This window comes from Callithrix jacchus, chromosome 4, assembly GCF_049354715.1.
Source record: "Callithrix jacchus isolate 240 chromosome 4, calJac240_pri, whole genome shotgun sequence".
Taxonomy (NCBI): domain Eukaryota; kingdom Metazoa; phylum Chordata; class Mammalia; order Primates; family Cebidae; genus Callithrix; species Callithrix jacchus.
In genome coordinates, this window is record NC_133505.1 from 2009275 (window position 1) to 2033900 (window position 24626).

At 43.3% G+C, this 24626-nt stretch overlaps 1 protein-coding gene and 1 non-coding gene across 2 annotated transcripts; one reads left to right on the top strand and one right to left on the bottom strand.

The window, feature by feature from the left end:
- The first annotated feature begins 4315 nt into the window (after window positions 1-4315).
- ZNF311 (zinc finger protein 311) lies at window positions 4316-15524 on the top strand. Its single transcript, XM_008993753.5, has 7 exons — window positions 4316-5158; window positions 6141-6407; window positions 6759-6840; window positions 10295-10386; window positions 10727-10853; window positions 11500-11607; window positions 13725-15524. Exons 2-7 carry the CDS (start codon window positions 6399-6401, stop codon window positions 15305-15307), a joined length of 2001 nt encoding a protein of 666 aa, XP_008992001.4. The 5' UTR covers window positions 4316-5158; window positions 6141-6398; the 3' UTR covers window positions 15308-15524.
- Window positions 15525-20108: 4584 nt separating this feature from the next.
- Window positions 20109-20190, bottom strand: TRNAL-AAG (transfer RNA leucine (anticodon AAG)). The gene has a single exon. It is a non-coding gene; the product is annotated as a tRNA-Leu (tRNA).
- Window positions 20191-24626: the final 4436 nt, after the last annotated feature.

Below are 24626 nucleotides of genomic sequence, written 5' to 3' on the forward strand. Positions count from 1 at the left end.
CCATGGAATACTATGCAGCCATAAAAAAGGATGAGTTCACGTCCTTTGCAGGGATATGGATGAAACTGGAAACCATCATTCTCAACAAACTGACATAAGAACAGAAAGCTAAACACCGCACATTCTCTAACGCATAAGTGGTTATTGAACAATGAGAACACATGCACACAGGGAGGGGAACATCACACACCCGGACCTGTCAGGGGTTGGTGGATAGGGGAGGGATAGCATTAGGAGAAATACCTAATGTAGGTGACGGGGTGATGGAGGTGGCAAACCACCATGGCAAGTGTATAGCTATATAACAATCCTGCACATTCTGAACATGTACCCTAGAACATAAAGTATAATAAATAAATATTTTTTAAAAGTTTGCCAAATATATTTTTTAATGTTTAATATTAAAGGATGGCTTAGAGAAGGAGAAACAAATGGAGGAGAGAAAAACAGCCGAGAAGAGGATAAAAATAAGATGCTTCTGCAGGCGGGATCCTCTCCACCCACCTCCACGCCCCGACCCGCCCCAGAGCTCCAGAGCGGGGAAGCAGGAGGGGCTTCCCTGCCCGGACTCCCACCCTCCACGAGGACCTGCTCTGCGGCCTCATCTTACCCGCGGTGTGGCCCAAGTATAGTCCAAAGACCTCCCGCCCCCTTCTCTGCGGCGAGGTCGAAGAAATCACGACCCCATCCGCGGCTCGTAGACAAGAAACCGAACGCTTTTCCATTCCGCGTCTCCACGGTAATGCGTGCTTTGCCCTTCTAGGCTCCGCGGAGGACTATTCCCTTTGGTCTAGCCCTGCAGACTCCAGAAAGCTGTGCTGTCTGAATCCCAGGTGGCTCACGCCTATAATCACAGCACTTTGGGAGGCCGAGGCGGGTGGATCTTGAGGTCCAGAGATTGAGACCATCCTGGTCAACAAGGTGTAACCCCATCTCTACTAACAATACAAAAATTAGCTGGGCATGGTGGTGCGCGCCTGTAGTCCCAGCTACTCGGGAGGCTGAGGCAGGAGAATTGCTTGAACCCAGGAGGCGGAGGTTGCGGTGAGCCGAGATCGCGCCATTGCACTCCAGCCTGGGTAACAAGAGCGAAACTCCGTCTCAAAACAACAAAAAAGAAAACAAAAAACAAAAACAAACAAAAATAACACTCTTGGCCGGTATTACACTCTTATCATTTTGGGGGAACAGATTAGCTTGAATATGAAATGTATCCTCTTCTGTGTAGAAAGAGAAAGACCAAGAAGACGAAAGCACAAGTTAATTTAGAATTACTTGAGTGTGAACTCCACGGGGCAGAGAATTACTTAACATAATCAGGCTTTCATTTCTCCATCACATCTCATGACCTTTCAGTTGAGAACGGTACAATAAACATTTACATAAGGAAGGTAGTAAAAGAATAACTATTTGCCATAAATGAGCACAAGTATTCATGCCCAGCTTAAAGCGTTCTAAAACTCAGGAGGATTGGCCACAGGACCCCTGAAGGCCATTTTTGAGTAGTGCAACATATGCCCAACTTGGAAAAATACCCAAATTTTCAAAAAGTAAGAAGGTGAACTGTGGGATTAACAGGGAGAAAATTTTTACATGGATCCCTGGCAAAATTCCAGTAGTAAATCTTTGAGGAGATATTTTATGCGCGATTGTGGTTAGCCAAGAACAAATAGTGTAAATAAATGTCTCAATGGAACTAGATTATTAAAGTATAACTAAAGGTGTACTGTGGAAGTATCTTTATAACAGTAAAGGGTATAGCAGTCTTTCATGAATGTTCAGCACAAAAATATGTGAACCGGACATTAATACTGTTAAGTAGATTAATATTGAGAAGAAAGACTGTACCCAGTCAGCCTGAAGGGGAGATGACCATGAATAGCATCTCTCCTGTAGCTCCTTGCAGTCAGTGCCTTTACACAGTATTTACTGAACTCATTTACAAAATTATAGACTTATTACTTTAGGGATCATTCTGGTTAAATGCCAATTTCCATTAGACCAGAATAAAATTTTATAAAATTTGGGGATTGTGGCCAGGCGCCATGGCTCACGCCTGTAATTCCAGCACTTTGGAAGGCCGAGGCAGGCAAATAGTTAAGCAAATTTTATTTTATTTTGGTACATTTTCAAAGCAGTTAACCATGACTATTCACGAAGGTATGCAATCTTTGACCCCACTGAAAGCACCAGAACACCTTGGAAAAATGGCTGATTCCAGGTCTGAGGCAAGAAATGTATGAAATGTGTCTGAAATATTTATCTTGCCATAAAGGAAAAAAGCTATCCAAGACACTTAGAGTTGGATGAAAAGGACACAGGAGATAAAATGAATGGACTCCCACTGACCAAACCTGAAATAAGTTGAACCTTAAAAAGAATAATAACTGCAATTGATCAAGACTCACTGAATGTATTTTTTAAATCCCTGTGTTCATACTGATATGCAAAAAAAGAAAACAAAACCTTTGCACTAGTTATCAACTGATGCACAACAGATTACCCTAAAACGTAGAACCAAACATCTGTCGCAGTTTCCTCCCTCAAAGCCATTCCCAGTTTCTGCAGACCAGAAATCTGGGAGCAGCTTGGCTGGTGGTTCTAGGCCTACAATAAGGTTGCACCCAAGACATCACCTGGGGCTGCAGTGATCTGAAAGCTTCACTAACGTAGAAAGATCCACTTCCAAAATCAATCATGTGGCCGTTGGCAGGAGGCTTCAGTTCCTCATTACATGGGTCTCTCTTTACAATATGGCATTTGGCTTTCCCAAGGGTGAGTGATCTAAGAAAGGAAGAGAAAGAGACCAAGACAGAAGCCAAAGATTATTTTATGACCTAATATTAAAGATAATGTAGCATCGGCCAGGTGCAATGGCTCATGCCTGTAATCCCAGCACTTTGGGAGGCTGAGGCGGGCAGATCACTTGAGGCCAAAAGCTCAAGACCAGCCTGGCCGAAATGGTGAAATCCATCTCTACTAAAAACACAAAAATTAGCTGGGCATGCTGGTGTGCACCTGTAGTCCCAGCTACTTGGCAGGAGACTCACTTGAACCCGGGAGGTGGAGATTTCACTGAGCTAAGATTGCACAACAGAGAGAGACTCTGTCTCAAAAAATAAAAAAATAAAACACTTAGCATCACTCCTACCAGATCACTGGTCACACAAACCAACCCTGATACACTATGGAAGGGGGCTACAGAAGGCTGTGAATGCTGGACAATAGGGCCCAGCCAGGCATTTTGTAGGATGGCTATCACATCACATTTTGTAAGATGGTCACCACTGATGGCACCTAGGGCACAACTGCTTTTTCTGAAAATTGGCAATTATGATGAAAATTAAAGTCTGTCTTTCCTATACAAACTACATTTCAGGATAACCAAATAGCCCTGAATTGCTAAAATTATGAAGAAAACGTTTTCTTTATAGAGGAATTCTAACTAATAAATGTAAAAAAAAATTGAATTAGAAAAATTACAATTTTACAACCTCTGAAGAAATGGGTAATTTTGACAAAAATCATGAGTGACCAAATGTATCAGATTAAAAGCCCACGGTTAAGTTTACATGGAGGGATTCAACTATCAAGTATTAAACCCATTGGTCAATCTTAGCATCAACAACATTACATGCTTCCGGATGTGTGGCATAAAGTGCTCTGCCTGGCCCCGACGTGAATTTTTAAAAAATTAAGACACATGCCCAAATTAAAATACGGAGTTCAGATCCTCAATGAAAAAGAAAACAAATGTAAGAAGCATACATATATATTTAGGGAAATAATATGGACTTGATATTAGATGATAACCAGGAATTATTTTGTTAAATGTGATAATGGTATTGTGATTCTGTAAAAAAATATCCTTTTGCAAAGAAATGCATAATGAAGTTGAAAATAACATATTTGGGGTTTGTTTTAAAACGTTTCGGCAGGAAAAATGGAGATAGATGAAACAAGTATTTCATGTATTGTTTAACGTCAACGATACGAATATGAGGGTTAATTATACTCTTCTTTCGACTTCTGCATAGGCTTAAAATAGCATTTACTTTTGAAAAAGCCATTCCGTTGTGTTCTTAGCTAATATTTAAAAGTAACTTTTTCATATATTTGTCACAAAACTTCTGTCCGTTTCTACCTAGATTTTCAACGCGCGCAAACTCCTAGAAGGCTGAGCCGCGAGGAGGAAGGCGGAGAGAGAGTCTGAGGGAAGGCGGAGAGTCTGAGGGAACGCGTAGACCAGCGAGTTGGCGCCTTTCCTAGAACGTCACCGGAAATGGTGTTTGGCGGACTAGGAAGTGGATCTGCTGTACTTTTTTTGTCTCATCGGCCGGAACGTCTGTGGCTTGGGCGGTCGTGAGTCGGGATCTGCAGCTGAGCGGAGAGGAGTCCGGCGCCCCCGCCCCGTCACTAAATACCAGGCCCAGGGGTTGCAGGCAGGGGCGGGGCTTTGGGCCAGATTGGAGGGGCGTCCGCTGCAGTTTCCGGCCTCGAAGCCAATCCCCAAAATGAGGTTTTCCCGCGCATTTGCCTCACCTCCTGCCCTCCTCTTGTTCCCAGCGGCCCCTGACCCATTCTTTTTATTCTTCTCCGCAGCGTCCATTCGTATAGTCAGTCAGTCAGCTGATTATTAATCCAGCACATACTGTTGCAAGTGCTGTTTTAGGCGCTGAGAATACAACAGTGAACAAAACGACAAAAATTCCTGCCCTCACGGAGCCTAAGAGCCTACGTTTTGGCGAGGGCAGAACGGCCATAAACGTTTTTATTTGTTTGTTTGTTTCTGACAGGGAGTCTCGCTGTGCCCCCCGAGCTGGAGTGCGCTGGGCCATCTCTGCTCCCCGCAATCTCCGCCTCCCGGGTTGGCGCGATTCTCCTGCCTCGGCCTCCCGAGTAGCTGAGACTACAGGCGAGCGCCACCACGACCAGCTAATTTTCGGATTTTTAGTAGGGCCTGGGTTTCACCGTGTTAGCCCCGCTCGCCTCTATCTCCTGACGTCGTGATCCACCCGCCTTGGCCACCCAAAGTAATGGGATTACAGGCGTGAGCCACCGCGCCCCAACCGACACTGTATATATTAATGAGTAATTTACGCACCGTATTGGAAAGTGATAAAGCGCAACAGGAAAAGAAGCAGTCATGTAAAGCAAGGTAAGGCACATCAGAATTGTAAGGAGGGGATAGCTTGCAATTTTAAATAAGGTACTTAGAGTGGACCTCCTTGGCAAGATGTCATATAAGAAAACACTTGAAGGAGGCAGGATTATTAGCAATGGAGAGCGCTTGAGGTGAAGGGAGCAGCCAATGGAAAGGCCCTAAGATGGAAACGGAGGAAGGTCGCTGTGGCTGGAGAAGATTGAGGGAGCGCCGGGGCTGTTGAGAATCACACATGCTGTAGACTTGTATGTCACGCTTAAGACTTCAGCTTTTCTTTAGAGTGAGCAGGACAGAAGTTAAAAGTAACGTGCACTTTGAATAGGTCCTTGTATACCTCTGTAAGGACTTCAGCTTTTTTTTTTTTTTTTTTTTGAGACGGAGTTTCGCTCTTGTTACCCAGGCTGGAGTGCAATGGCACGATCTCGGCTCACCGCAACCTCCGCCTCCTGGGTTCAGGCAATTCTCCTGCCTCAGCCTCCTGAGTAGCTGGGATTACAGGCACGCACCACCGTGCCCAGCTGATTTTTTGTAATTTTTAGTAGAGACGGGGTTTCACCATGTTGACCAGGATGATCTCGATCTCTTGACCTCGTGATCCACCTGCCTCGGCCTCCCAAAGTGCTGGAATTACAGGACTTCAGCTTTTATTATGAGTAAGGTTGAGCCACTGGAGAGTTTTGAGCAAAGATTCAATGATCCAACTCAAGTTGTAAACGGATCACTCAGATTGCTCTATTGAGAAGGACAACAGGAGGAAGGCCAAGATTGAAGAAAGGAGACCAGTTAGAAAGCTACTGCAGTAATGGGAAGAAGGGGAGGTCGCAGATGCTGGTGGCTGAGACAAGGGTGGTAGCAGTAGAGATTGTATTCTGGATATGTTCACATTTTCAGTTTGTGTTCCTGCCTCAGGTTCTCAGTGACTACCTTTTTTTTTTAATGTGGTAACAGTCCTCTTTTCCCTTCACCAAATATGCAGGAAAACAAGATGTGAGATCACAGGTGGTCTAGAGTTGCTAATGAACCCCAAATCCAGGGCAGTGTTTGACACATTAAGCCAAACAGAAGCTGCCCTGTGGGTCGAGAAGAGCCCTTTGGCCGGCACCACCAAAACGTGTGTTCTCCAAAGGAGTCTGACATCTGGAGCCACTTCACAACTTGTTTGAGAACTCAGTCTGACCTGTAGGAAGATTCTAGGGCAGCGGTGGAAGACTGTTAAGGAAACCTGGGCAAAAAGATGCAGGAGGTAAGAAGAGGAGGGTCTGTGATAAATCACAAGGAGGAAGAAGGAGATGTGAGTCCCAGAAAGAAAGCAGTGCAAGTGGTGGTGGGTCCAACTCTAGATACTGTTGAAGGTCTCCCACATACTCTTTTTCCTGCTTGACCTGGTGATTATTAAAGCTTTGTAGTTGTAGAGAGTAATTGGATGCCATTTCTAGTTTTCATAAGGTGTTAGGAACTGGGCCCATGATTTTTTCCCCTCTCGGTATTTCTGGGAAACAGTTTCCATGGCTAGAACTATATAATTACTTGCATCTTCCTATGTATTTTTCTCGCCTTCATAACTTCCCTGAATTCATTCTGTGCCTTGCAATAGGCTGTGCTGTTGGATGAGAGTTCAGAACCACCAAGCCGGCTGCCCTGGACCCCCCAGGATACCCAGCTCCCTCAGAAAAGAGGTGAGGTACACAGGAGATTGTGGCAGGAGTCACGGCAGCTGACAATGGAGTAAGGACACAGAATGGAAAATGCCACACTGGAGCCCAAAAATCTGATCATTATTGAGCATTTGTAAAAAGTCTTTTGTTTCTATACTGGACTTGGATCAATATCTAGCAGAACTAAATATTCCGTTTTTCCTGGTATCTTAAATTTTGAAAAAAATCAAAAATTTATAAAAGATAATCTACAAAGCAATTTATCAAAGAAATTCAACGCAGACATTTACTATGTGTATAACTTGAGATACATGGTAAATAGCCTACATATTTATACATAATATTTTACACTTATAAAACTTGTGGTATAATTCAGTAATTCATACCCAAGCATAATTTTGCCAACATGTAAATTTTGAATATATACAATTTTATTTCTGCAGACCTCTTTGGAGCTTTGATACTTTTAAATGATGTATAGATACCTCTGAAACATAAAATAAAGCAGTGACAAAAGAAGGAGCAATCATTTCCTCATTGAAGCTTTGTACTCTTTGGTGGCATATGTGAGGAAGAAAAGTGGTTAAGATTTGTATAAAAGCTGCTAGTTGTCCAGGTGTGATGGCTGACGCCTGTAATCCTAACACTTTGGAAGGCCAAGGTGGGTGGATCACTTGAGGTCAGCAGTTCAAGGTCAGCCTGGCCAGTATAGTGAAACCCCATCTCTACTAAAAATGCAAAAATTAGCCAGGCATGGTGGCACGCACCTGTAACCTCAGCTACTCAGGAGGCTGAGGCAGAAGAACCACTTGAACACAGAGGCGAAGGTTGCACTGCACTCCAGCCTGGGCAACGGAGTGAGACTCTGTCTAAAAACAAACAGACAAAAAATGCTGCTGCTGGAGGTGCAACCTAGGAAATGGCATATAGCAATTCAGGAGTCATAAAATCAGTCCCAGAAAGGCATAGACTTTGGGACAGATGAGTAGGCACATTCCAAAGTAAGCTTTTTAGTATATGTTACCTGCAACAAGAAAAATAAAATATATTTCTAGATACAATGTTGAGACCTCCATAGGAGGAATCCTGAAATGTCTACTGTACAAGGGATCATAAATGAGAATTCATATAGAACATAACTTCTTTATAAATTTAGAAACAGAAAATACTAGCTATTGCTAAACTCACATGGACAAGTCTCCCAGTCCTCTTTTTCTCAAATGGTGTTGAAATCTCCTGTGGTAGATTTTCAGAATCAGAAAATCTACAACCACATATCATGTAATACAGTACAAATGTATTAATCTCATCCCACAACATATCTGTATATTGCTTTAACACAAAGTTGTATGTTGTTTTTTCATGTAACCTCTTTCCTAAATTCATTTTTAACTTAAGAGGAATAACTGACCTTTCAATTTCTAAAGCTAAAAATAAAGCTTACGAATCACGATGAGTGACAGACTTTCCCAGTTGTGAAGGAGATATGGCAAAAACCAGGAGCAACGTAGATGGAGGGGAATTGGAGTCATATAGCAGTATGCTTCTGTCACAGTGTCTATAAGGGTACATTTAAGACGTGCATTTCATTATATGTAAATTTTACCCGAACAAAGAAGGTAAACAAATATAAACTTCCAGTTAGTGATATACATGTAAAAGTGTTTAGGGGCAAAGTGTACTGATGCTTTCAATTTATTTGAAATGATTTGAAAAATAAAATACGTTAATGAACAGATAGAGGAATAGATAAATGGATAAGTATGTGATAAAGCAAATACTGCAGAACGTAAATTGTAGAATGTAAGTTGTTGGTATATGGATATTTACTATATAATTTTTCTACTTTTCTATATACTTGAAAATATTCCTGATAAAATAAATAATGGTTGAAAACATCCGATAGAGAGCTTTAATTGTGTTAATGTTATAAAGAAAAGAACTGATATGTAACATTAATACGGCACAAACATCTTCTGTGAGTTGTGTGCTATCCAGGTGAGTTTAGACTTTTTGAGACAAACAGTTATAAAGGAACTTGGAGCTTTTAGGCAAGACAGTGGAAAACCTGTATGGAGCCACCACAATTGAGATGTAGCCTTAGTCTTGGTGAGAAGCTGCAAGTAGCTGAAATGAAACAAGAGTCTTCTTGGGCAATTGCAGTGAAAAAAAATCAGCTTGGTTCCAAAATCAGGTTTTGGTAAAAATGGAATGATAGTCTTGGAGTTGTAAAGCCAAAAGGTGATCTTAAAATCTTACCAATAGATTACTTTGACCTGCTGGTGATTAATAGCAGAAAGAGGTTATTCAGCTTTGGACTTGGGGATGTGTTGATAAACTATCAAGAAAAATAGGCACCTTGAACACTGAAGCTACGGAAAGATTGTGCTAGCCTGCAAAGAATAAACTAAGGCCCTATTAATTAGTAATATAAAACCACTTCTCACCCAATCACATGGATTATACCTGAACACTTGGACGTTCTTCATAAAGTTTCCTTTGGTTTTTTTTTTTTTTTTTTTTGAGACGGAGTTTCGCTCTTGTTACCCAGGCTGGAGTGCGATGGCGCGATCTCGGCTCACCGCAACCTCCACCTCCTGGGTTCAGGCAATTCTCCTGCCTCAGCCTCCTGAGTAGCTGGGATTACAGGCACGCGCCACCATGCCCAGCTAATTTTTTGTATATTTAGTAGAGACGGGGTTTCACCATGTTGACCAGGATGGTCTCGATCTCTCGTGATCCACCCGCCTCGGCCTCCCAAAGTGCTGAGATTACAGGCTTGAGCCACCGCGCCCGGCCTCCTTTGCATTTTAAAATGCTGTGTGTGCTATACTATATTGGTGTAGGGAGGACAGCTTAGTAACAAGGAATTAGGAAAAACGTGCAAAATCAGGGAAAGAATGATTCTTCTCATAAGAATAAGGGAAAAAAAATATTACAAACTAGCTGGACGTATACCAGCTATTAAGTTACCTGAGGAAATAATATTAAGTTACCTGAGGAAATAAGCTTTGGTCCTGACTCTGGATGCTTGTATTCAGCACATCCCGACACACACACACACACACACACACACACAACACTTTTTCACCCTCCTTCTACTCCCAGTATTTTGGAGGAAATGACTTCAGTATTCAAATAGAGGAAGAAAGGTTATCCAAAACCTGGGAGTCAGTGATTTGGGCCTTTTTACCAGACCTGTCTGGGGATGGAGAAAGGTTATTCCAGGAAAACAGGAGGTGAGAGAGGAGGAGAGTACACTTCCAAGAGTTGTCTTGGCTACTGTGCCAGGGCCTGATGCCCAACACTGGAAGCTGAGACTAGAAAAATAATGAGGAAGGATACTGTAAGGCAGTAACCTGAAGCCCTAGGTTAGAACTGCATAAGCATCTACCTTTGAGGAAGAGAAGATGAATGCAGGAGATTTCATTAACACTGTGCTAAATTGAGTCTTGGCTTGCTTATCTTCCCTCAGCTCTATCACCCGCTCAATATCCTGCCTTCACTAAATATGGAAGCCAAGGAAACCTGCCACAAGCCGATATCACACGGATGAACCAGGCCCAAGTGAGCTGAGGCCCCTTTCCTTCTCCCTGAAAATACATCACTACCCCCAAAATATGGCCTTATTTTCACTGCATTCTCTATCTGCGCAACTCCTAAATCAAGGTTCTCTCTGTCTCATAAGGAACATTTTGTTGCATGATAAACCACTTGTGGGTTTTCTCTTTCATGTTTTTTTTGCTATCAAAACCCACGCTTCCTGTCATCCAATTTGTACATATCCAGCAAACGGTAACAGACTTTTTACTTCTATAAACCTCCTCCTTGCAAATTCCTTTCTTTTGCCTCTGTTTCCTGAGGAAACTGGCGTTTCCTTCAGGATAGCAGGAGTATATTATTTCAGGAGTCAGTGACATTCGAGGATGTAGCTGTGAACTTCACTGACAGGGAGTGGCAGTGTCTGACCGACGCTCAGAGGCATCTCTATAAGGATGTGATGTTGGAAAATTATGGGCACGTGGTATCACTTGGTAAGGACCTTCCCTGCACTTGACGTAATGCTTTCTATCTTCTTTTTTTTTTTTTTTTAATTTAATTGCTTTATTTATTGATGTGCATGAGGTCTCATATTGAAAGTCAGAGTCCTTGTATTTTATCCTCAGGATCTTACCCAAAAATTAGAATTTTGAGTCACCTCTGTTACATAGTAAGATAATTTTTTGGCTAACATAGTTGCTGTTTTCTGATTCAGAATAAGACTCTGCCTGGGTGAAAAGGAGATGCTTAGCTTCTGTTTGCCCTGGGTCTTTGCTTCCTCACACCTCTCATTGTCTTATCACATGTTCTGTATTCTGCTCCTAGTCATGAACTGCCTTCTAGGTACCTAAGACTGGTAGTCTTCCTGTATAGACTCCTATTCTCCTTAAAAAAAAAAAAAAAAAAAAACAGGGAAGTACACCCAAATGACTGTTTCCCAGAACCTTCTCTTTCCCTTTGAGTGTGACTTTTCTGAAAAAGTCCCTAAACATGTTCTTTTACATGTCACAAGACCCCTGAAAAACCCTTTTCTCTACCTAAATTAACATTTCTTTCCTGTTTCCATATGCAGACAGAAGGATCAGGGCTAAGCATTAAGTTATATGTTACTCAACACACTTATTTCTTCTCTTCAACCAGGATTTCCATTTCCTAAACCTCCTTTAATCTCTCATCTGGAGCGAGGAGTAGAGCCCTGTGTGCAGGATCCACAGGACACAGGGCTGTCCCTCAGCTGCTCCTACCCAGGTGAGTAATAGAGAAGCTTTCAGTCCCCTCTGATCTTCCATGTGACAGTGGTTATGGAGCATTCTCAGTGGTGGACTGTTCGGCCCAAAGGGCCCAGAAAGGAAACCCATTTAGGAAACTTAAAAGAAAACTGAAACAATGACAAACTGGGCAATTATTCTGTCACTGTTTAATTGGTTCTTTGCAACCTATTTAATAGATTTTGCAATTTGGCCCTCAAAAAAATCTTAGAAGCCAGGCACAGTGGCTCACGCCTGTAATCCCAGCACTCTGGGAGGCTGAGATGGACAGATTATCTGAGGTCAGGAGTTTGAGACCAGCCTGACCAACATGGTGAAAGCCCGTCTCTACTAAAAATACAAAAATAGCTAGGCTCATGCCTTTAATCCCAGTTCCTTGGGCAGTTTGAGACAGGAGAATCATTTGTATCCTGGAGACAGAGGTTGCAGTGAGCCAGAATCACTGCACTCCAACCTGGGGGACAGAGCGAGATTCCACCTCAGAAAAAATGCTCAGAATATTTATCACCCTTCTGTGTATCAGTTACTCCAGGGCTTATAAATTGAAACAGGTGAGAGGCATTCTAGGCAGAAGGAATAACATGTGAGAAAGTATTGAGGAATAAAAGAATATGGACTGAATTGTTCAGTATGAGTAGCGCAAAGGACGTAGAAAAGCTCTGGGGAGGTTCATAAGCAGGAGAAAGGGGCAAGGGCATGATACGACTTCTGTTTTTGGGGAGTGTTCTTAAGGAATTTAAACTATAAAACTTGAACTTATAGTAACAGCTAATTTTAATTAAAATACTTCAGTGTGGCATGTGCTTTACATACATCAACTGATATAATCATCATAGATAGTCTAGAGTTCATTTTATAGATAATCCAACTGAGGCAAAGAAGAAGTGAAGTCATCCTCCCATGTTCACACAGCTATTAAGAGTTATGAAGTGTCAGAACTAGGATTTGAACCCAGGCAGTCTCACTCTGGAACTAGGGCTCTTGACCATATGCTTTACTTTCTTCCTGTCTAGTTAAATAAGGGGTGCCATTGAAGTATTTTAAGCTAAAAAATGACATGATTAGACTTGATTTTCAGAAAGAATAACCTGGAAGCAGTGTAGAGGATGGATTAGAAGGTAGTCAGACTAAAGGATATTTGAGGGAATAGCAATTAGGGAGTGAGAATGCACCAGCAGTGGAAATGAAGAAGAGATAGAGTTCAGAGATAATATTAATAAGATGTTTGGACTCCTTGGTTGCCAGCAATAGGAATTAACCCAAGCTAGCTTAAGCGGAAACATGAATTTATTTGTTATTCAGATGTGTCATGGGACCTAAGGGCAGATATGTGTCAGGCTCTAGAAGAGACTGGAAACCATCAGGTCCCTCTCTCCAGCTGTATTCCCTGCTTCTTTGTGGGTCAGCTTCCTTCTTTCTGGGCAAATTGACCTCTGCTTCTCAGACCAGATGGTATCATGTTCCCTCCTCTTTACCAAATACCATCCTACCACCACTAGTTCTCAAATTTAAGTGCTAAAGACTGAGCTACTCTTAGAGCTGGTGTTACCTACCTTCAGATCACAATTCTAAGGTCCAGGATGAGAGAATCTAGCCTGGTTTGGGTCAGTTATTGCACAGATCTAATCTTCCCCAATGAGATCGGCTGGGTCACATAAAAATATGGTTCTCCAGGACTCTCTCTTGGGAGCAAAGCAGACAGTTCCTTGAAAAGGGACTGCATCCGCATTTCAGCACCTCCCCTGTAACTCTTCACAGGTAGAATTTCTAAAGTGTTAGCTGGGTAAATATGAGTGAGATGGAGTTGAAGATGATTTCGTCTTGTGCTTAGATGACTAGGTGTATAGCATTTACACTCACTAAACTAGGAGACTATAGAGGAGGAGAAGGTTTTTAAGGATTTTTTTTAATAAAGTGTACTGATTTTAAAATACCTCAGTAGTTACCATCATTATAGCCTTTTCTGACTTTTGGCCACAACGTTGGTAATTTTTCCAGCATGGAAAAGTTATTTACTCTTCAAACAGCTTGAATTTTTTTTACCTCTCCCATCTCACTTATTTCCTTTCTTCTGACATTTGTATTTTCTTGTTTAAGTGTCAACTGACAAGACATGGCCTGAGAATGAGAAGGCAAGTTCACAACAAGAGATTTTTGAAAATGGAGAAGTCTACTGGGTGAAATTTAACGGTCTCCTAAAAGTTGGTTCCGAGGATCCTGAGGTTAGAGAAGCTTGTGTTCAAAATGTCAAATTAGGGAATCCTTGGGAAACACCTATATGGGAGAAACTGAGGGAAGAGAAAGAAGGCTCGGAGGAAGGAACCTCCAAAAAACAAAAGAACCAGAAGGTATTTAGAAAAAGCATGAATCCAAACTCAATGCATAGTCCATGTAGTAGAGTTCTTACTGCAGAGAAACTCCATAAATGTGCCAGTTGTGGCAAAAACTTCAGTTGGCACTCAGATCTCATTCTCCATGAGCAAATTCATTCTGGTGAGAAACCCCATGTGTGTAATGAGTGTGGGAAAGCATTCAAGACCAGAAGTCAGCTTTCTATGCACCAGATAATCCACACAGGGGAGAAACCATTTCACTGCACCCAGTGTGGGAAGGCTTTCAACAGTAGATCAGCTCTTTGCCGACATAAAACAACCCACAGTGGGGAGAAGCCTCACGAGTGCAGGGACTGTGGGAAGGCCTTCAAGACCAGGAACCGTCTCTGTATGCATCAGCTCATCCACACTGGGGAGAAGCCTTATGAATGTAACTGCTGTGGGAAGGCCTTCCAGTTTAAGTATTCCCTGACCATCCACAGCAGAATCCATACTGGGGAGAAGCCATATGAATGTGATAAGTGTGGGAAGGCCTTCAGCGGGAGTTCAGACCTCACCAAACACGTAAGAATCCACACTGGGGAACGACCTTATGAATGCAGCAAGTGTGGAAGGGCCTTCAGTCGGAGCTCAGACCTAAGCAAACATAAACGAACCCATACGCGGAAGAAACATTATGGGTGCCCCCAGTGTGGAAAAGACTTCAGCATCAAGGCAGAACTCACCAAACACAGGAGGGTCCACGCTGAAGAGAAGCGTTACAGGTGTGAGGAGTGTGGGAAAGCCTTTCGTCATAACTGTAAGCGCAGGGCTCACGAACGAGCGCACACTGGGGAGAAACCCTATCTATGTGGGGATTGTGGAAAAACCTTCCAGGATCGGCACTGCCTTACTATCCATCAGAGAATCCACACTGGAGAGAAACCTTACAAATGTGTAGTGTGTGGCAAAGCTTTCAGTGGGAAGTCAAACTTGACCAATCATCAAAGAATTCACACTGGAGAGAAGCCTCACAAATGTGAGGTATGTGGAGTGGCCTTCCATCATAGTTCAGTCCTGAGGCAGCATAAAAGAATCCACACTGGTGAGAAGCCATATGCCTGCAGTGAGTGTGGTACGTCCTTCCGTCAGGGCTCAGCTCTGATTGGACATAAGCGAGTTCATACTGGGGAGAAACCTTATGAATGTGAGGAGTGTGGAAAAGCTTTTAGAGTGAGCTCAAATCTAACTGGACATAAGAAAAGAAAACATCAAGTGTGGAGAGCCCATGAACTTGAGAGTAGGAAATCCCTCTCTCCAGTAACTGTTTCTCAGACCTCAGTAGTCAGTATTTTGACCACTGCCTGAGCATAACGTTGCTGGTGTTACTTTCTGTTTCTCCTAGCTAAGAGTCTGGTCCTTCTGTCTACTATATTAGTTATTCCTGATTTCCTGATCCTTGATTGTGAGATTCTCCAAAGACATTGTCCTTTACCTTCTCATTCAGTATTTATTTTTTTGGTGAGCACATTTACTTCCAAGAGTTTGTCAATCACTTCATAGTAATAATAAACACTTATTAGTGCTTGCTGTGTTCCAGTCACTATTCTAAGGGATTTACACATTTAAACTTTTAAAATCTATATAATGTCCCTATGGGATCAGGAATTTGAGGCACAGACAGATTAGCAAACTTGCCCAGGATCACGTAACTAGTAAATTCTGTGCAAATGACCCCCAAATGCTCGAGCTTTCCTAGGCAATTCCCATATGTTTGTACCACATCCTTCAGACATGCAGTTGTACCTCAGTTCAGCACAGAAAATTTTTAACTTATAAACACTGATCATCTTTAGCAATTTTTTTAACATAAAGCTAGAATGATACTTTTCCATATTTTATCAGGATTACTGAGATTCAAAGTGAAAAGGGAGCAAACAGGTTTAGAAACTACAGATAAGGGCCAGGCACGGTGGCTCATGCCTTAATCCCAGTACTTTGGGAGGCTGAGGTAGGATCACTTGCGGTCAGGAGTTCAAGACCAGCCTGGCAACATGGCGAAACCCTGTCTCTACTAAAAAATATAAAAATTAGCCAGGCCTGATGGTGGGTGCCTGTAATAAATCACAAATAAGGAGAAATCAACTGTAAACTGTTCAAGTAACAGTTCATATGTGGAAGAGCATGAAGCATGCTCCATCTAATTAAGCATTTGGTTATAGATATGCCAGAATTTTTCAGTGTTTATTTCTTTTTTTTTTTTTCAGTGTTTATTTCTTAAATATTTACATGACATGAAATCTTCCAAATTTATTAGCAAACTTTTCAGGGCACTCAGTGTCTAACGTCCATCCCTTTCTCTGATCGCCTCCCTATTGGATCCAAACAGATTGCTTTCAGACCCCACTTGCACCAATCCCTCTTCAACATAACTATTGTCGTCTTAAAATAGCTCTGTGAGCCTCACATCTGCTTTTAGAACTCCTGATTAACTTTCAGTCTTGCAGTAAGAAATTACTAGCCTGACTTCCAGAAGTCTTTACTGATTCTTAAACACATAACATGAACATTTTGAGAGCGTACTTGAATAAAGTTTAGTTTTTTTACCCGGTGATAAAGATATGTCTTGAAAATGTTGAAGAACTACTTTATGAGCAGTGGGTTAATCTTGTTCTGCAACTATCCCAGGATAGAATCAGAGTCCACAAGAAGAAGCCACAGGACGTCTGTACGTTTAGGACGTACTTAACTGGAACAGGTTCTGCCATAAGTACTAAGTTTGGTAGGAATAATGTTGAAGGAATTCAAAGGTCAGGTGCATAATTGAATGATAAAACATGTCGCTTAAAACCCTAGGATGTAGTTCTCATTCTGAAGAGTTACCCAACAAGAGTTAGTCTGAGTTATAGTTTACATACAGAAGCTGGGTGTGCTGGCTCACGCCTGTAATCCCAGCACTTTGGGAGGCCAAGGCAGGTGAATCACCTAAGGTCAGGAGTTCGAGACCAGCCTGACCAACATGGTGAAACCCTGTCTCAAAAAAAAAAAAATTTACATACAAAAATCAGGTAAAACTCACTTTTTTAATCTAATTGCATTCTACATGCAAACAAAATTTTTGCCAGGAACATTGATAATGAAATTATTTTTACCTGACAAGAGAAATGAAGAATGCCAACTTCATTTAATACGGATGATAAGATACTTCTTGGTAAGGACTGTAGTTTGACTACGTGTATCTGGTATTGCAATACAGAAATTAGCCAGGTGTGTGGCTGCTACTCAGGAGGCTGAAGCAAAAAGAATTGCTTGAACGTGGGAAGCAGAGGTTGCAGTAAGCCGAGATCATGCCACTGCACTCCAGCATGGGCAACAGAATGAGAGTCTGTCTCAAAAAAAAAAAAAAAAATGTACTCCACGCCTTACTAACTGCAATAAGGCAAGAAAAGGAAATAAAAAATAGAAGGATATGAAGGGAAAAAATAAAATTGCTATTCATGATTGTCCATCAAGAAAACTGAAATGAATCTACAGATGAGCTATTAAAATTAATAAATTCAACAAGGCAGCAGAATACAAGTTCAATAACAATTATATGTCTATGCACCAGCAATAAAAACTTCAAAAATGAAATTTTCTCTGACGTGTCATTTATAATGGCATCAGAAATGATCAAATACTTAGGAATGAATCTAAGAAGAAATATGTAAAAGCTTCACATAAAACTATAACAGTATTTGGAAAAATTACAAAAGATCTAAATGAAAGGATGACTACATTTGTTCATAGACTGGAAGACTAAGCATTGTAAAAATGTCAGTTTCCCCCAAATTGATCTACAGATTCAGTTTAACCTAAACAAAATCTTGAGTACAAATTGATTCTGAAATTTATATTGAAATGCAATATAATACTTCCAAGAATAGCCAAGTTAATTTTAAAGAAAAATAACAAAAGAGCATGACATACTTTATCGATGTCAAGACGTCTAAAGCTGTAGTAATTGCCGTGGCAAGTCCCAGGCCTCCTGTGCTTCCAACTGACTAGCTATAAATTGTTTTTGTCCAAAACAAAATTAGTTGGTGACTCTGTGTCATATTAAGAAATATATATATTTGGTCTTTTCCCTTGTCCCAACACACGGCTCCTAAATCCCTTAAAATTTATGGAGGGATAGGAGCCTCTTTTGTTCTAATGAGATAACCCTTGGAAGGCCCCTAGATGGTTTCAGTGTCCAGTCACAGGAAAGGCCAAGCCTTGATTAGAAGCCTGGAACTTTCAGCCCTGGCTTCCACCTTCTGATGAAGGGAAAGGGACTGAAAATTGAGTTAATGGATTGTATCAGTGGTGGTGAAACCCTCATAAAGACTCTAAATGACAGGGTCCAGAAAGCTTCCAAGCTGGTGAACAAATTGAGGTGCTGAGAGGGCAGCTCGCCCAGAGAGAGCATGGAAGCTTCAGGTACCTTCCACATACCTTATGCTATACATCTCTTCCATGCGGGTGTTCCTGAGCTGTATCCTTTATAATAAACTGGTAAATATAAGTGAAGTGTATTCCTGAGTCCTGTGAGCTGTTCTAGCAAATCATGGACCATGAGGAGGGATTTGTGGGAACCCCCAATTTCTAGCCAGTCAGTCGAAAGTACTCAAAAGTACAGGAGGCCTGGGACTTGCCACATGTGTGAAGTAGGGGACAGTGTTGTGGGTCTGAGTCCATAACATGTGGGGGCTGCACTAATTACCTGTAGTTAGTGTCAGAGTCACATCGAATTATTAAACACTAGTTGGTGTCCATGGAAAATCAGAAAACTGGTTGTTGGAGAGGGGAACAAAGTACAGAGGCTTGCTTACAATACATTGTAAGGGTTGATCCGTAATAACGGTCCATGCAGAAACAGACCCACGGAACAATGCTGTGGCTCAACATTAACCCCTGGGAACAATGCTGTGGCTGTCCTTCCTTCTAACATACAATTCATATTATTTTTTTATTATCTTAAATCTGGAACATCATTCAAAATCTACACATAGAAAACTCTCTCCTTTTTAGTAAAGTTTGCACCATATTAGTATGGCAATAACTGGTCTAATTCTTGTGAACCCCCATAAGACCGAAGCTAAACCTTAAGTTCCATGGGGCAGGGACGTTCTGTGCTGTTCCCTTGCATATCATGTCTGTAACCTCCCAAATTTTAACTATGAAGCTGAACAGAGGAAGAGAAAGAAATCAGAGAAGGCTTCCAGGGGGAAGCAAATTCCAAGCTGAGGTCTAGCGAATGAGACACAGGCCGGAAGTAGCAGAGAGAACTGCTCAGAGGAGGGATAGGGCTGTCCCAGAAACCACAGAGACATGGGTACTGAGAAGCATGCAGAGAAAAAACCTGGCAGGGCAAGGCACTGGCACTTTTCCTAGGGTTGTCTCTTCTCCAGTCCACAGAACCAGGGTTCCAAGCATGAAGTGAGCACACCACAGAGAGGCTGGAGGAAGAACAGCAACTGATTTCAAACATAAATTAATCCTTTAGGCTGGGCGCGGTGGCTCACACCTGTAATCCCAGCACTTCGGGAGGCTGAGGAGAGAGCATCACTTGAGGCCAGGAATTCAAGAGCAGCCTGACCAACATGACGAAATCCCGTCTCTACTAAAAATACAAAAATTAGACGGGGTGTGTTGGCGCGTGCCTGTAATCCTAGCCACTCGGGAGACTGAGGCAGGAGAATCGATTGAACCGGGGAGGCAGAGGTTACAGTGAATCGAGATCGCACCACTGCACTGCAGCCTGGGCAATAGAGCAAGATTCTTTCTCAAAATAATAATAATAAATAATAATATTCCTTTAGGGGAATTGGTGGGATCTGTCTTTAGTTATGAGCAGGTTGCAAGAGTCAGACATCCATTGGTTTGTTTGTAATAAGGAAGTACGTGCCATTAAACGTTTATTTTGCTTGTGTCACTCATTACTGTATCCGAGGAGCCTGGAGTACACTGGCCTCTCATTCATTAAAGGGGGAACACTGTTCTGGGGGAGGTTATCTCTGGCTCCTTGGTAAACAGAAGTCAAAGGAGGGAAAGAACGGTATTGTTACGTAATAACCAACCATCATCCATCCCGAGGATTTCAGAAGGGATTCTCCTAAAAGAGTCTATACTGAGAATGAAAAGCCCATGGCAGCGGTGGGATTCGAACCCACGCCCCCGAAGAGACTGGAGCCTTAATCCAGCGCCTTAGACCGCTCGGCCACGCTACCGTTGTTTTGGGGTGGCGTCTTTCTGTAATTTCACTATAAGGAAATGTCGTACCCCACGGGGTTTAAGGTGTCTTCCGTGACCTCGGCTCTGGAGCTCCCCCAGCGCCACCAGAGAACTCCAGGCCGCTGTGCAGCCAGCACCAGCCCGACCCCCCACGCGTTGCTTCCGCAATGATAGGAGCGTGAGGAATGAAACGGCGGGTCTTAGGCGCCCGTCCCTTGTGTCCCAGGTAAGAAGAAGCGGCCACAAGGACCGAGGACCCCGGGGGACGCTGTGGGTCGCAGGTTCTCCGTGGAAGGTGACTCTTGGCTGCGGCCCCGACGCCGCTGAGCGAGTTGCAAGCGGTGTTGGCCGAGGGGACGCTACGAGAAACGGGGGTGCGGTGCGCAACAGAGCAGTCGTCGCTGTGTCTGAAGGTGAAAATCCGCAAGGTGACCCTCGGTCTCCGCAGAAATGCCCGCCGGGCAAAAGGCACAGGACGGTTCGGTGGGAAACTCCAAGATTCGGATCATTTAAAAGCGCAGTTGCTTCTGTGTAAAACACAACGCGTGATAAAGTTGTTCACGTTTCTCTTCTCAGTGCAGGCCACAGGCGTCCGTCTCCTTGGCCCAAAACTTTGAGTTCTAAAACAAAAACGCATTATGAAAAAAATCATGAGAGAAATAAGATCGTAATAAAGAAAGTTAGCGCTGGAGTTTCTGATTGTTCTGTCATTCGTCTCCATTAAAATCAATGCTGACAGATGTTTTTATCCAATACGACAGCAACCAGGCTGTCTTACACATTCTTGTACTTGAATTGCTCATTTGGAATTTCTTGCATAGTGCCTGCTAATTTCCTGTGGCCACTGTAACAAATCATTAGGAACTGTGGGTCTTGAAACAACAGATACGTCTTCTCTTACAAGTCTGGAGGCCAGAAATCCAATCAGTAAGTGGGCCAAAATCAAGGCGTGGGCAGGGTCCCCCTCCCTCTGGAGACTAGGGGAAAACCCGCCCCTGGCCTTTTCCGGCTTCTGGTGCTTCTTTCTTGGCTTGTGGCCACATCTCTCCAGCCTTCAAGGTCAGCACCTACAATGTCCCTCTGCTTTCTCTTCATATGGCCTTCACCACAAAAAAAAAAAAAAAAAAAAAAAAAAAAAAAAAAAAAAAAAAAAAAGAAAAATATCCCATCAATGCTAAAAGTTGCAATATTCATAGCAATACATCATTTCCTAAGTAAATTACTTTAGGAAAATTACTAAGAAAAAATATTTCCAAGAAAACAAAAGCAACGTAGTCACCCCCTACTCTTCCTCCTGGTCTCACTTCCTCCCTATTGCCCAAGGTAGGCACCTCTTTAGTCATCTGCTGTGTCAACCTGGGCTCTCTGCCTGGTTCTCTCTCTCAGTCCCTCACTCCACTATCAAGACTATGTTCTCCTACCAGTTAGTTCTAGACCTCTGAGAAGGAAGTGGCCGAACTCGAGGGAGACTAACCGCTTTGTGACAGGTTTAACCTTCAAGGACACAGAGCAAGGGTGCCGTACTGCTAGGTGCTAATTAGTTCAGTGCTTCATCAGCTGCATCTTGGTCCATCAAAGGCATCAACGTAGGGACTGATTTTCTCTCTGGTGTTTGCATGCCTGCACAGTAAGCTAGGAGGGTAAAAACAAACAAAAATGGAAGAAGGCCGGGCGCGGTGGCCCACGCCTGTAATCCTAGCACTTGGGGGGCCGAGGCGGGCGGATCACCTGATGTACGGAGTTCAAAACCAGCCTGGCCAACATGGAGAAACCTCCTCTGTGCTAAAAACAGAAAGTTAGCCGGGCTTGGTGGCGGGTGCCTGTAGTCCCAGCTACTCGGGAGGCAGGTGAATCACTTGAACCTGGGCAGTGAAGGTTGCAGTGAGCCGAGATCGCGCCACTGCTCTCCAGCCTGGGGACAGAGAGAGACTCTCAAAAAAAAAAAAAAAAAAAAAAAAAAGGAAGAGGTAATTTGATTTCCTCACTGGTTGATATTAACCAGTGAACATCAGGAATCCATTACCTCGCTCAGCAGGTGTGGACTCGATGCCTCCTCTGTGCCTGGGCGTGAGTACTCAGGACAAACGCCCACCCAGTGAGTGGTGCTCACCCTCAGAAGTAAGGGGAAAGACGGCCCGATCAAGCAAGTGCGGGTGTCACGGTGACTGCATTGTCGCCAGTCTCACAGCTCGGGATGGGAACTTCGTGTGGACCTGGGAAGGCCTCTGCTTGGAGAAATGTACGAATGCACTGAGGACCTGGGCGGGGTCAGAAGGCTGGAGCGAGACGAGACTGGCGAGGAGCCTGAAAAGAGAAAAGACAATTGGGGTTTCCGGGGGCGCCGGCGGCGTTGGACCCGCAGCAGAACCACCCCCACAACGCTTCTCTTTACAGAGGGTCCCTATCTCCCCGACCCAGACTGAGAATCCTGAAGGGGTCAGCGACCAGAAGAACGAAGGAGAAAGAAGGGAGCAGGAGGACTTCTCCGAAGTCCCCGCGGGTCAGTAGCGCGACGGTGGAGGCCCCACACCGGCAGCTGCCTGACCGCGCTGGATCTGCAATTCCGAGATTCTCAGCAGGGGCGAGCCGAGGCGCGCACGGAACACAGGCTCGGAGCAAAGTGTGTATGTACTGAGCCAGGGTCTCGCTCTGCCGCCATCCGAGCCCATTGCGGCCTCGAACTTGTGGGCTGGAGAGATCCTCCGGCTTCAGCCTCGGAGTCGCTGGAACTGCACGCACACGTGACCGCGCCTGGCTGATTTTTCTTCCTTTCTTTTCTTTCTTTTTCTTTCCTTCTCTCGTCTTTTTTTTTTGTTTTTAGAAACGGGAGTCTCGCTTTTTTTCCCCGGCTGATCTCGAAATCCAAGGCTTCAAGCGACCCTCCCGCTTTGGAAAGAAGGAAGGATGTAAACAGGATGTGAACGTATCCCATTTTCCCGGTCCTGGACACGCACTTGCTGGTACCCTCCATCCAACTGCCGTCCCCACGTGTTCTCTCTGGGAATCGAGGAGCACTGCCTTTCATGCTGGTGCGACTTCACTCCCGAGGACCCCACGGTCCAACTGGTTTGCTTTGTTTGATAGGCTGGACATGAGGGTGAGGTTTGGAGCTATCCTCACAGATTCCAGGAAGTTGAACAGAGATCTCCAGTGGGTCATCTCTTTAGAACTAAGCTAATTCTTCAGGACCTACCAACTTGAGAAATTTTCTGGGAAGCACTTATGCACCTGTATGGACTTGTCAGCAACTGCCAGACATAGGGAACTCTAATCCCAGCTTTACTGTACCTGACCAGAAAGCTTGAAATTGAGATCTTGATGGCATCCCATCGGTAACCTATATTTTCCAGGCTTATAGTTCAGAAACCAGAGTCCTGAACAATCCAAGAGCTTTCACAGCCTGTGCTTTTGCTTCTCCTGATTGCTTGTCCTGCAATGCTGCTTTCCATTTTGTTCCCTAATGAAAATCTTGTTTATTCTTCAAAGCGCACTTCAAATAGAGCCTTCTGCACCCCACCTCCAAATCTTCCTCTCTTTCACACACACACATCCCATTGTACTTTTCCACACTTCATTTTAGCAGGTGACTCTGCCCAATAGAAAACTTATTCACAATATCTGTGTCCTTCATTCCCTAAGTGCCGTGAGAAGAATGATGGTGATAACGATGACGTCAATAAGAAGGATTGGGATAACTGGCTGACTGCTTTCGTGTGTGATTTTATTGACTCATCACAACTTTATATAGTAAATACTATAATACTTTTATTCCCATTTTACAGTTGACAAGATTGGGATTTAGGGGGTGTTAATAGGTGAGATTGTGTCATGGTCATTTTTCATTTTCCAATGTGACTAGTGTAGTACAAGCCTACTGGCTCTCGACATTTACAGATTGTTTCATTGACCCTAGCTGTTGACATTTTTTTTCTTTGACACGGAGACTTGCTCTGTTGCTCAGGCTGGAGAGCAGTGGAGCAATCTCAGCTCACCACAACGTCCTTCTCCCAGGTTCAAGCGATTCTCCTGCCTCAGCCTCCCAAGCAGCTAGGATTACAGGCAGCGCCACCATGCCGCCTCACTTTTGTGGTTCTTCTTCTTCTTCTTCTTTTCTTCTTCTTCTAAGTAGAGACGGGGTTTCACCATGTTGTTCAGGCTGGTCTCGAACTGTTGATCTCAGGATCTACCCACCTCAGCCTCCCAAAGTGCTGCGATTACAGGTGTGAGCCACCGAGCCCACCTTTTTTTTTTTTTTTTTTTTTTAAGCAGTCATTCACATTCTCTTTCCTCCTCTTGGAGGAAAAGAGATGTTTATTTTGGTTTTGTTATTTTTTTATTTTTTCTCTGAGTTGACCAGTAATCAGGGAGCAAGTCTGGTGAATAAACAGAACTTATTGTGCCAAAATGCAGAATTAGGGAAATTTTTTTTCTC

Bases quoted from the DNA above. Each gene is read 5' to 3' on its own strand.
- ZNF311 (XM_008993753.5), top strand. The intron at 10,387-10,726 runs GTGAGCTGAGGC...ATATTATTTCAG, and splicing joins CACGGATGAACCAGGCCCAA to GAGTCAGTGACATTCGAGGA. The intron at 10,854-11,499 runs GTAAGGACCTTC...CTCTTCAACCAG, and splicing joins TGGGCACGTGGTATCACTTG to GATTTCCATTTCCTAAACCT.